Genomic DNA, 12,095 nt, shown 5'->3' with positions numbered 1-12,095 from the left:
GGTTTGTTCAACACGTGTGTGGCAGGGCACAATGCAGTTGCAGTGGAATCTGCATGGATCTGATTGTTGAGTCAGTGTCATATCTACTCTAGCCCATTCAAAAACTTTGTATAAAAATGTACTATTTCCGTTTTAAATGGTCAATATGTCTAAAATGCAGAGGCTGTAATCAGTGACTGAATTATTTAAAGTATTTTGCTTTCCTTTTTTCTCAGTTGCATCTGAGAATATCTTGGTACGTACACTTTGAATCTGCTGCAGTGTGGAATTCTAGAACATGAAGCACCTGTGTAGGGAGTGGAGAGTTCAGACTTCAAATCTTTTGCTGCTTGGAAATAAACTAGCAATTTTTGATTACTGCCAGAGTTTTGCGCTGCTCACGATACAGAGAAAAGATGCATCTTCTGCCAGACTCTACAGTCTGACACAAAATGTAGGAACTTCAGAAAGTGTGGTAAACCAGAGGATGAAGTGGAATATCTCTGTGGGCCAAAGGTCTTTCCAAATTAAACCCGTAGAAGACAGGTCCATGCACTTCATGTAGAATTTCCTGATTCTTGTCTGTTAAAAGGTTAAATTGTATGCAAATATGTATCAGACCAGAACAAAACAACAACAAAAATAAAATAAAATAAGGGAAGAGAAATGGTGGCAGTGTTGCCCTACCTACAGGATAGGGATCATGAGCAGAGCCTGTTTGACAAACAGTTATCTTTGTTTGGAGGCAACTGCAGGCAGGATACAATCACACTGTAAATATGTTCATGAAATCTTTCTTGTCATTTTCAATATTGGCTTAACATTGTTTTGGTGTACATGCTTGATACTACTCTCAAATGTCAAGAGTTGTTGACATTTGTTACTGCATTCATGGGCTGCTTGTGGTGTATGACAGAATATTCAGATAAGGAATGCTAATGGTTTGTTCATAAGTAGTAATTTTTGCAGGTTAATTTTTTGTCTGGTTTTGCAGATGTTTTGGCCTCCTCCTGAGCCGTGGGAAAGATGTTCGGAGTGGTGACATGCACCTTTTAGATTTGGTAAGGATCTCTTGTTAACAAAATTCTATAAAAACTTCTATTACAATTGCTTGTGATCTCAGGATAGACAGAAAAGATTGAGCTTCTTAGGCAGACTTGTTGTTTTGGGTTGATGCTGTAGTGTATGCTCTTGAGTGTAGCCCTGTGAAACTGGGATGAATCACTACTGCTACAGAGTTATATGACATGACATAATGTTGGTCAAGGGAGTTGCCCAATTTTGCAGTCAGCCATGACTGTTCTTGTTTAGGGGCCTGGAATAAGAAACATGCAAGCATCCCCCCGTCTATGGGGGGGGCGGATTTAGATGATCTTTAAGGTCCCTTCCAACTGAGCCATTCCATGATACATTTTATTTTGGAAGTACTGAATATTGAAGAGTTGTGCCTTGAACTTATAAAGTTTTACAGCATACTTACTGCTGTAAAAATCAAGGCCTGAGAGCTTCACTTATAACTCTGAGAATTAGTGGGTGCTTTGTTATTACAACTCACTTTTTCATCTATAAAATGATGTTAGAAATAGTCTGACTTCACTAGTGTGTTGTAAAAACAAACTTGGTTAGTGTTTATGAAGTACATACTTATCGCAGTAGTGACCACCCAAAATGATCCCATACTTCATGAATGATTTTACTTTTTACCAGGCTTTGAGTTGCTCAGAAAATAAGGTTGATAGGAAGACAGATACACTGAACACTAAAGATAAAATACTGACTCGGTTCCTAATAGCTGAGCAACATGTTTTGTTTGCTGAATGAAGCTGGATCTCAAGATGTTTTAGAGTAAAATTTACTTTTATAAAATAGCTATTTAGGATAAAATAAAACACAGCTAGTTTATTAAAACATGATAGCGAAGCAGAGGGATGTTGATGTGAAACATCTGCCAAGTTTACAAGTTCAGTAGCTTGTAGGACAGTGTTCTGGTTTATTTTGTTCTTTTAAAAGCAATGAACTACATTCCTTAAGTGCGTGATTAAAGCTTTATGTGTTTAAATGCTTTGCCAGTCAGGCAGCTGTCATTCAGAGACTCATGATGCAAAATGAGGCCAGAATAACTGGATTGCCTTGGATTTTCCAGAAAAAGAACTTTAAAAGAAGTTTGAAAAGCTTTTATTTGTTTTTGATTTTTTTTTCCCCAAACAACAGCAGCAACAGGGGAAAAATAAAAAAAGAAAGAGCAAAACCTGTGAAACTTGGGGAACTGGTGTACTTGCACCTACAGCTTGGTGAGCTTAAAGTTGCTGTCAAATAGCCACCTCCAAAATGAGCTATTGATCTTCAGGTGTCACTAGACAGATGTTCGTACTACACACACACAGAACAGTTATCAGTAGTTGGCCTTTTTGTGTCTTCAGCAAAGGAGCAAAGACTCTATGGGAACTCTGCTCTTACCTTCAGAGATGATCTCTGTTACAGGACTACGTAAAATGGACTACACATGCTTGCCCTTCTCTAGCTAGTGCAGGAGCTGTTTTATGCAGCTGAGACTCTTGTAATGTAGAGGTTCTTGTGACTTAAATAAAGTTGCATAAAATTCCTTGTTTACAGGAGTCCATGGGTAAAAGTTCTGATGGGAAATCATACGTGATCACTGGGAGCTGGAATCAAAAATCTCCACACTTCCAGTTTGTAAATGAAGAAACACCAAAAGGTATGAACCTTGCCAGATTTTATTCCTAGTTAGGGCAGATGACTTATCTAGGGAGCATTGGCTCAATTCTCCTTTCTTTTAAGATGAATCCTGCAAAAAAAAACTTTCTTCATAGTGTGTAATATACTCTCAGAAACAAAATAGAAGGCTAGAAGAAAAGTCCTGTGTTTAGCAATAATCCCTTGTAAGAACAACTGTACCCCAAGAAGAGATCTGAAACAGATCTGTCATTGTTGTTAAGATGTCAGCTGACTGATCATCTTTTTAATCCTGTCACAGGTAGGTACCGATGGTTGGGGAAGTTCTTGGGAATTGACTGAGCAGAGTCATAAAAGTCAGCTGGTTGGTACAGCTGGGTACAGTCTGCTGCTCGATGAGATGCCATCCTACCTAGAGGACATCATTTATTATTTAGCACCGGAAGAGATCTCATAAGTCTCTGGGTCCAGTTGCCTCCTTTTGGAGCATCATATTATATAGCCAATGTACTAAATCGCGCAGCTGAAGTGGTCTTAAACACTGTTTAGTACGGTGGGACTTAAGTAACTTATTTTCAAAAACAGATAAAATGTAATTAGGCTAGGTGGCAAGAAATCTGCGCTGTGGCATTAATATACAAATCAAAACCTTGATACCCACAAACTTCCGATACATTTCAGTGGGATTTGAAAACCAAAAATATTTGTTCTCTTTAACAAGATCATTTTCTTGGCTTGAAGACTTAAATATGCTTACTCCCTAATGAGTAGTGTGCAGTCACTGTATTTTCCTGTTCCATCTTCTTTGAAACTTCTGGGTTTTGAAGATGTTAATCTACGCAAAAAAAATAGAATTCTGAAAAAAAAGTTTACTCTGTACTTTCATGTTACTAGGAAAGAGATTACAGAGTACTTTGTTTGAAATATTTCTCTTAATACTAATGCTTTGGTTCTTCTCTCTAGATAAAGTACTTTTCATGACTACAGCTGTGGATTTGGTCATAACTGAGGTTCAGGAACCTGTTCGATTCATTCTGGAGACTAAAGTCAGAGTTTGCTCACCTAACGAGAGATTGTTCTGGCCCTTCAGCAAACGTAGCTCGACTGAAAATTTTTTCCTAAAATTGAAACAGGTAACACTTTGAAAAACAATAATCTACAGTTAATTTGGGATTTTGCTGGGTTGATTTTCAAGGTTAATTGTGGTGCAGTCAATTATATTGTTTGGGAACTTGAGAGGTAAACTTACGGTGTAATGCTGAATAAATGCAAATGCATTGAAGATAAAGAATTGTATTTACTGGTGCCTGTTAGCAGATCAAAATTTCACTACGGTTGTTTCTCCCTGGGATTGGTAAAACCCTTGCTAATATAATGTTTATATTTCAGCATTTTTCTCCTGAAATAGAGATGTAATAAATGGTCTTCGTTTTTTAGAAAAGCTAAAATCATCACACTAATTGTTGCTGGTTATCTAAACTTCCCATAAAGAGCTGGGTGTCTTCATTTCAAAGCAAATTTTGACAGCTTTGATGAGGCTGTGAAGTTATACATAGGCTTATGGATTTTCCAGCAAAACCTCAAAAATAAAAGGAACAGAGGATTTATCTGCAGTCCAATGCTGTGCCAAGAGTTGATTGTGTTTGGGTTACATAGGGCAAACATGTAAAATAAAGGGTTAATGGGGGAGGAAAAGCTTTTAACATAATCCTGGTGACATGCTATCTGATATGACACTAAAATTATTTTATCATACAAACTAAACTTTTCTTTTTATGAGCAAACATCCACCTGCAATTAGGGGGAAAAAGACATATGTGAAAGTCTCTTTTCCCACTTGTACATGGTTGAGAGCAGAGATTTCACACATACCCCAAGTTTCCCCTGGGGGAAAAAAAAAATCTAAGCAACCACAAAAAATCCCTAGAACTTGTTAAAAATTTTTACTGTTTCTTCCAACTTTTTTTTTTAACCGTATCTACTAAAAAGGAAAGGATATTTCTGTCTATAATATTCATAATAACAATACAAGGCAATAACTTAGTCTCAAAATAAGTCTGGAAAGTTGAAGGTCCACATTACTAAGGAGATGATGTACTTGAAGTTCTCCTGCTTTAGAAATCACTGTTCTGAACTGAAAGTCCTGTTTAAAGGAATTGAAAGATAGAAGCAAACATCTGTGTGGGTGTATGTACTCTCTCAAGGTTTAATAATTCTGAGTGAATCTCGAAAAAGCAAGGTTGGAGTCCATCTGATTTCTTGATAAGTATTCTTTTTTTTTTAAAGACGTTTTGAATGAAATAAGATGCTTTTGTGAGCTTTTTTTCGTGTCTGTGTGTGCACTTGTCTTACAGTGCTAGCACATAGTGGCATTATTTCTTGGTAGTAACAAAGATGAGGTTTGCTAAGGATTCGTTTTTTGGGTATGTCCTATCTTTTATGTAAAATATGAATAAATATTTTGGAAACTTTCCTTCAAAATTTCCTTCAAAACGTAAGGTGGAAAAAATCTTTGTGATTGAGATCAGTCTTTTTACTTGGAACGTTTGTGAGGTGTAGCATGGAGATGTTGAGCTGATAAGGCTGCTGAACTATAAATAATTTACTACCTCCAGCAGACACCTTCTCGGATTGGTAGTTTAAAGGAAGTTTATCTTACTTAGCTAATTCTGTATCTTTTGTCTCACCAAATTCACAGGCATTGTGACTTATCTTAGCTAATTCTCTTTTTTCCACAGGCACTGTCAGGCTGTCCAACTTCCAGTGTTTACTAATGGAAGATTATCAAAATTCATAGTGGAAGCAACAAATATAGAATGTACTGCCTGATAAGCCTGGAAGGGAAACCTGTTTCTATGGAGTCATGATTAGCCTATTAAAATACAGCTGTGTAGAATTGGCTTATCTTACTTTGGCAGTGTTTCTTTATTCGGAAATGGTGAAAGCAGAGGGATTTTATTTTCTCAGAGTACATTTAGTGATTTAGTCCTGTTTAGTTTTGATGCGTTTCTCTTCATTTTAAGTACTACAAGGGATAAAACTGAGCACAGGGAGCTTAATGATTATAAATCTTATCTTCCTCTTTTCTTCACCTTTCCTTTTCTATTTTCCGTTTTATTACTTTATGACAAAAAAAAATAAAATTCTTGGACTGCATCAAAAATTTGAAACAATTTCACAGAGAAAGACCTTCCTTTCAAAAGAAAGGAAGGTGTGAAACATTGAAAATTAAGGATGAAACAGGTCTGTGTAATAAACCTGGGGACCCACCAGTTTGTGTGCCTGTATTGTCCACAGCAATACATATGCACAGATAGCTGACTTGGAGGCATTGCTAAGGACATCGTCATGTTGGGAAACTAAATGTGAACAATTCTTATTAGAATTCTCCCTTTGCTCCTGCCAGTATGCCCAGAAAGTTAGAAAAGAGAAATTAGACTGCATTTGAAAGGTATGAAAGCATGCTTAGGGTTTGTTACACAACGTTAGGGATGGGAACATTTACAGGCTGGCATGATGCATTGAGGGTGCTGCACAGATTGAACGTTTTTCACTGCAGAATGTGATGAAAATTGTTTCTTTCTCAGCTCTCCTATTCTAAAAAGAGGAGGTAGAGCCTTATGAAGTAATATGGAGATTTGTATACCTTTTCTTGGTAAAAGGAAACTTCTTTTTTCCTAGATAAAGCAAAAGGACAGAAAGAATAACTCCGACACGCTGTATGAAGTTGTGTGTCTAGAAAGTGAATCAGAGAGGGAGAGAAGAAAAACTACAGCAAGCCCTTCTCTTCGCCTGCCCCAGTCTGGGTCGCAGGGCTCGATGATTCCTTCTCCTCCAGAGGATGATGAAGAGGAAGGTAAGAAGTGGATTGCGTACTTTGTATACTTCAAAAGAAAGGGTAGCTTTTAAGTAATAGCTATGAAACTTGTTGAATACTTTCCAGTCAGACTCTGTCCTGCTGATAGTTTGTTGTTGTTTGTTTGTTTGTTTTGTTTTTCTTGTTTAAATCTTGCTTTAATGCTGTGAGTATTCAGTAACCAGTACCCCTGCATTCCTGGATCGGCCTCTCCCCTGTCTGCCGCTTCTGTGCTGTCTGTGCTTTGCTCAGCACAGGCCTCACGAAGCCTCGTGTGTGATATATTTGGAACAATGTGAAAAGAAGCTGCTAAAAATTTGGGATTATCATGTAGCTTCTGCCCCTCCCTGAGCAGCTGTGAAAAGATTTGAGAGTGAAAATGAGAAGCTGATATTTAGAAATGTAAGCAAGCAGCATTTTTAGTGGAGAGAAAAATACAGACATCTGTAATACATAAAACTCTATCAGGAGCTGCCTAGTCTGAACCTTAATGCATTTTCAATATATCTTTCTGGCTTCTTTATTTATTTTTTTATTCTCTTAAGCCAAAATATGGACTAGTTCTCAGTATATAAACATCTGGCTTTACAGCTTTGAGCTGAAGTGCAGATGACTTTCTGCTTTTTTGCTTTTTCTGCTGACCTTCTGTGTGACCTTAGGTGAATTGTTTCATTTCTGTGCTTTACCTTCCCTTTATTAAAAAAATAAAAAAAGGTTTGAAATTTAACTCCTTTTGCAAAGTATTATTCATAAGGATTCTCCAACCTCTGTGTGTTACCACAGTGGCATTCTTTTCAAGACCAGGAACATAGGTATTTTGTTTGCAGAAGACAGAAGTTGCAGCATTGCAAGAGTTTGCTGACAATTTCAGGTGTCAGCTGAGATACAGTCTTTTTTACTAAATCTATGCTATTTCCTGAATAACTCAAAACCAATATTGACTACTCTATTGATGAAATGTAGTTTTTGTGTGTGATACCTGCTATTAGCATTTTAAAATATCTGGGAGTACATCAGTTTAATATTGGTTTCAAAAAGAAAAGAATTACTGCGATTATGCTAATCTGTACACCCCCCACCCCCAATTGAAAATGTTTGGTTCAAAAGGCTGTTTACTTTAAGTCAGGGATGTTATCAAAAAGTACCAGGTTTCAAAGTAAAACTACAAAACAGTTAAAACAGCTTGTGGACTGTCATGGATCTGCAACAACGGGGCTGAGCCTGCAGCTGGTCAGTGGAACCATATTGCTTTTATTGTCTTTTTAGCTTTTTTATTATTTTAGTTTGTGTTTTTTATTTATATATATATATATATATATATACAGAGAGTTGTGCTCTTTGACAATTTTTGTAATCGTCCAAAAGTCTGGGATAGAATAATAGAAGTATTTGTATGGGAGAGGACCTGTGGAGGTCTCTAGTCCTGCCTCGGTGTGAATCCAGCTAGTTAGGTTGTTTAGGGCTGTCCTGTTGTATTTTGACAGCCTCCAACGATGGAGTTTCCACAGCCTCTCTGGGTCCTTGTGTCCAGGTGTTTGGACACCCTTGTGGTAATTTTTTTACCTTATTTTTTTAACCAGAATTTCACGTTAAAGCTTGCCTTCTGTGTTTTATCACATCTGTGCTCCTTTGAAAAGACTTCTGGCTTTTCTGGGCTGAGTGCACAAGCAGCGCATCCACAAACGAGGAATTCTTAGGAGAGCAATATTTATACCTGCAGAGGTAGCGTTATGGTTCTTGATCTCATAGCATCTCCTTTATTCTGCTGGCAGACAACGATGAACCTCTCTTGAGTGGTTCTGGAGATGTTTCCAAAGAGTGTGCAGAAAAAATTCTTGAGACGTGGGGAGAGCTGCTGTCCAAATGGTAAGTTGCAAAATCGCATTCTGAAAATTAAAATTCTGAATATTCTCAGCCTGTTTGCTCCTTCTGCCTGGATTTTTTCGTATTTCCAGAAGCCAGTTAAGATGACTATGGATTTAGTCCTCTTTTATCCCCAGAACACTCCATATTCTCTGGCTTTGTGTTTTCTGATTTCTTCAGAGTGTTTCAAGTATTTTCATTTTGAGTGCATGTTTAAATACAGCACAGAAATTCACTTATGCTGCTTCTTTAGCTTCTTGTATCTCTTAAAATAAGTGTGTTACTTATATGTAAGCTTGACTAAAACTCTTTGGAAGAAGAATCTAAACTAATAATATAAAGAAAATGCAGCTCTTTTGTCTTTATTTTGCATAGATCACTTCCATTCCTGTCTGTAATTCTGATGTAGTTCACAGCCATTTTTCCTGCAGCTGTCATATCTTAGTAACTGCAGCTTAAGAGTACAGGAGATTTGTACTTGGACAGAAGATGCTTTTCCTCCCTTCTCTGAAGTGAGATGGCTCCAGAGCCTGCCAAGAAGGAAGTATATAAGTTCTTCTATTTTTTCCTCCAAAATGCCAGTTTACAAGAAGCACGTTTCTCAACAGTCAAGTTGCTAATGCAACACCTGCCTTCCCTTCGTGAAGGATCTTTTAGTCGCCTTGAAGTAGCCTGAGCAGTTTTAAGAAAGTGATGCTAATTACTGAAATTTTTTTTTTTTTTTTGGCAAAACAGGACAACAAGCACAACATTGGATTGAGCTCCAGTGTGCTACATTTCAGCTCTTGCTTTAGTTGTTGCCTTCTGCTTCCTAATGTTATTGAAGAGCAGGACAAGGAGTGTACAGCAACCAAAGGTCTTAACAGAGTGTTAGATCTAAGGAGTAGGAGAGCAGAGATTAAATGAAGTCATGCACTTTAAATGAGGGAAAATGACGAGGCTAAGAGGTCACATCAGCCTTTAATTTAAGGTTATCACAACGTGGTATTATTTCTTATTTTTGCTATTGCTTAGTGCTTATTTAAGTAAGTGCTTTTGCTACCATTTGGTTTTGCACTACTGTGTTGCACTAATTTGATAGGAAAGGGCACGTCTGATATGGACACCTTTGTAAGAAGGGGAAGGCTGTGCTAAAAAGATACATGATCCCTTTTTCTTCCCTTTCTTAGACTTGTAAGAACATCGTTAACAGATGAGCTCTATGCATCTGCTGCTATGGGAAAGTTTCTTTCAACTTGCATTTTCTGTAATTCTTCCAAGGGCTGAAAGATAATTAAGCCACCTGACTCCCATTGAAAATGTTTTGGCAGCTTTAAGAGGATATGAAGTGCTTCTTTGCTAATGCTGGCAACAACAGCTTTAATATGTGTTAAAGGGCTTTCCTTCTTAACCAACAATAAGCATTTGGAAGTAATGATCCTTGAGCTTTTAACATAAGAGGATTGAAAATCATAAAAATCAGAGTTCAGGTAGTTTCATGCTAGGTTTTTAGAATCCTATCGTTCGATTTGTATAGCAATTAAATGTGTTGGTATTTTGTGATTTCTTAATATCTGGCTTGTTTTATAACTGGTGAGTCAGGTTTTTTGTCTCAAAATAGTTTGGAAAAATCTAGTAGTGTGTGATCACAGCCTTATAGCTCATGGCTGTATTCATTAGAGCTACTGTTGTACTTATTTTGGTCTAAGATTAAGGTAAATCTTTCATTTAATAGGCCTTTGCAAACTGTTCTGTGATTTGAGTATTTTGTATAGTGAGTATTTGATATAAATATTCATATAAATAGGAAATATAAGTATGTAAATATAAATGTATATAAATATGAGTGTAACTATTATAGAAATATTATCTTGATTATAGTTGGTTTTGTTTAGAGAAAACAAAGTGAAGGTGGACTTTATGGTACGAGCTGATTTAAGTGTCCAGGATGGCTGGGCTCCAGGTTATTGTGTGGGAACACTGTAGACGGGAGGAAGGCAACAAGGATTCCCAGCACGTGTAAAATTATCATCCACGTATGTTAGACTGTTAATAAAGATTGTTAAGCACGAGTTTATTAATAGAATGCAGTCAATGTTGACAAGTTCAGTTTTTGCCTGGTTTGTCTATCAGTCCTCTTAATCATTTTACTAAGAAGTTTTCTTTCAGTAACTGTAGAAAAAAATATGATTGATTGAAGGACTCTGTTTTTTGGGATTTTAATGTTTGAGCCACAAATGGACTGTTCGGCTTCACTTTCTGTAACTGCATAAATTAAGTTTAGTTTTTACAACTTGCAGTGCTGTAATTTATGGGCTGTCAACCAGTTTCACTCAAAAAAAATGTTTAGATGGGACTAGCTTGTGTAACAGTGAAAGCTGTTCAAATGTATGGATGCAGTTAGAAAGCCCTGCAAGATGTTTTGATAGCTCTGCTACCAAAACAGGTTAGCTGGTCACCTGCCTACTCTGGCATAGAAGGACCAGAGCGCAGTACGTGCTTCTGCAAGCTCTTTCTGTTGTTCGTGCAGTTTGCACTTGGGATTTACACAATGTGGTACTGTCCTCCAGTTGTAGTTTTTGCTGTGGACTTCTGTTTTCTTGAGTGTTTTATAGCTTATGCTTATATTGTATTTAAATTTAATAGGAATCAAAGAAAGAGTTTGCAGAGTGCTTCTCTAAATCTTTTTTTTTTAATAACTTTTCACTCTTCAGAAGAATTTCACTTACTCTTGACAATATGTGGAGTATCTTGAGCTTCCTGTCATTTGTCATGTCAGGTGTTGCACATCAGTTGTTGTTCATGTACTCATTTATATGTACTTGGATAATAGTAACAAAGGCTTCCTCTACACCCAGGCACCTCAATCTGAGCGTCAGGCCAAAGACATTGTCAGCGCTGGTGAGAAGTGGTGTCCCTGAGGCCCTGAGAGGAGAAGTGTGGCAGCTGCTGGCAGGGTGTCATAACAACGATCACCTGGTGGAGAAGTACCGAATTCTCATCACAAAGGTAGAGTGCTATTTTATTTTCCATCTTCCTCCCCACCCCCATAAGTTAATGAATGGAAATACAGAGAATTCCAAGTATGTAACGTCTTGTTTAAAGGCTCATGAGTATATCTGAATATATGTGAACTAGTGAGGATAATTCAATCCTCCCGACAACAACAAAAATAACAAGAAAAATTAGTTGTTACAGTATTTGTAGAACACTTTCATTTCATAGTTCTGCTTCTGTTACACTTGGATTGGTTCTGAATTACTTTGTCAGAAATTAATATTCTATTAATTGCGTTCGTAATTGACAGATTCAGGAAGCTCATTTCCTTTGCTTGTTTGGATTTCCTGAAAGAAGGCTGAATTTTGTTCCGTTGTCTTAATGTTTATGTTAAAAATCCAGTGCTAGTTGAAATTGCAGGGTGGTTTTTTGTTTGTTTGGTTTGGTTTTTGTGTTTTTTTTTTTTTTTTAGATAGAAAAAGCAGAGCACTTTGGACATTTTGCATTAGCAGCGGTTTTTTAACTTCTTATCTTGAATGCTGACCTCAATAATACAGGAAAAGAAAAAAAAAACAGATACAGACATCATTCAGTGTTTCTCAGAGTTCTAGAGTAACAAATGTGTCACAAAATGAAATCTCTCTTCCCTCCCAATACGCTGATTTGGATTTGATCATTATAGATAAGCTGTATTTTACTACTTTCATCAAATGTTCATGTCTAGAAG

At 37.0% G+C, this 12,095-nt stretch overlaps 1 protein-coding gene across 4 annotated transcripts in view; it reads left to right on the top strand.

Annotated features, from left to right (window-relative positions):
• RABGAP1 (RAB GTPase activating protein 1) overlaps positions 1 to 12,095 on the top strand; it is an 83,485-nt gene that overhangs the window by 31,417 nt on the left and 39,973 nt on the right. For all 4 annotated transcript variants that reach the window (XM_048052158.2, XM_066980586.1, XM_013188705.3 and 1 more), the window contains 6 exons: positions 974 to 1,040; positions 2,593 to 2,695; positions 3,637 to 3,806; positions 6,355 to 6,529; positions 8,302 to 8,395; positions 11,230 to 11,380. In XM_048052158.2, the coding sequence (XP_047908115.1) occupies positions 974 to 1,040; positions 2,593 to 2,695; positions 3,637 to 3,806; positions 6,355 to 6,529; positions 8,302 to 8,395; positions 11,230 to 11,380 (760 nt within the window). The remainder of the gene's footprint in view (positions 1 to 973; positions 1,041 to 2,592; positions 2,696 to 3,636; positions 3,807 to 6,354; positions 6,530 to 8,301; positions 8,396 to 11,229; positions 11,381 to 12,095) is intronic.

The sequence above is a fragment of the Anser cygnoides genome, chromosome 20, assembly GCF_040182565.1.
Source record: "Anser cygnoides isolate HZ-2024a breed goose chromosome 20, Taihu_goose_T2T_genome, whole genome shotgun sequence".
In the NCBI taxonomy this organism is placed as follows: Eukaryota; Metazoa; Chordata; class Aves; order Anseriformes; family Anatidae; genus Anser; species Anser cygnoides.
This window is presented reverse-complemented; position numbering and strand designations above follow the sequence as displayed.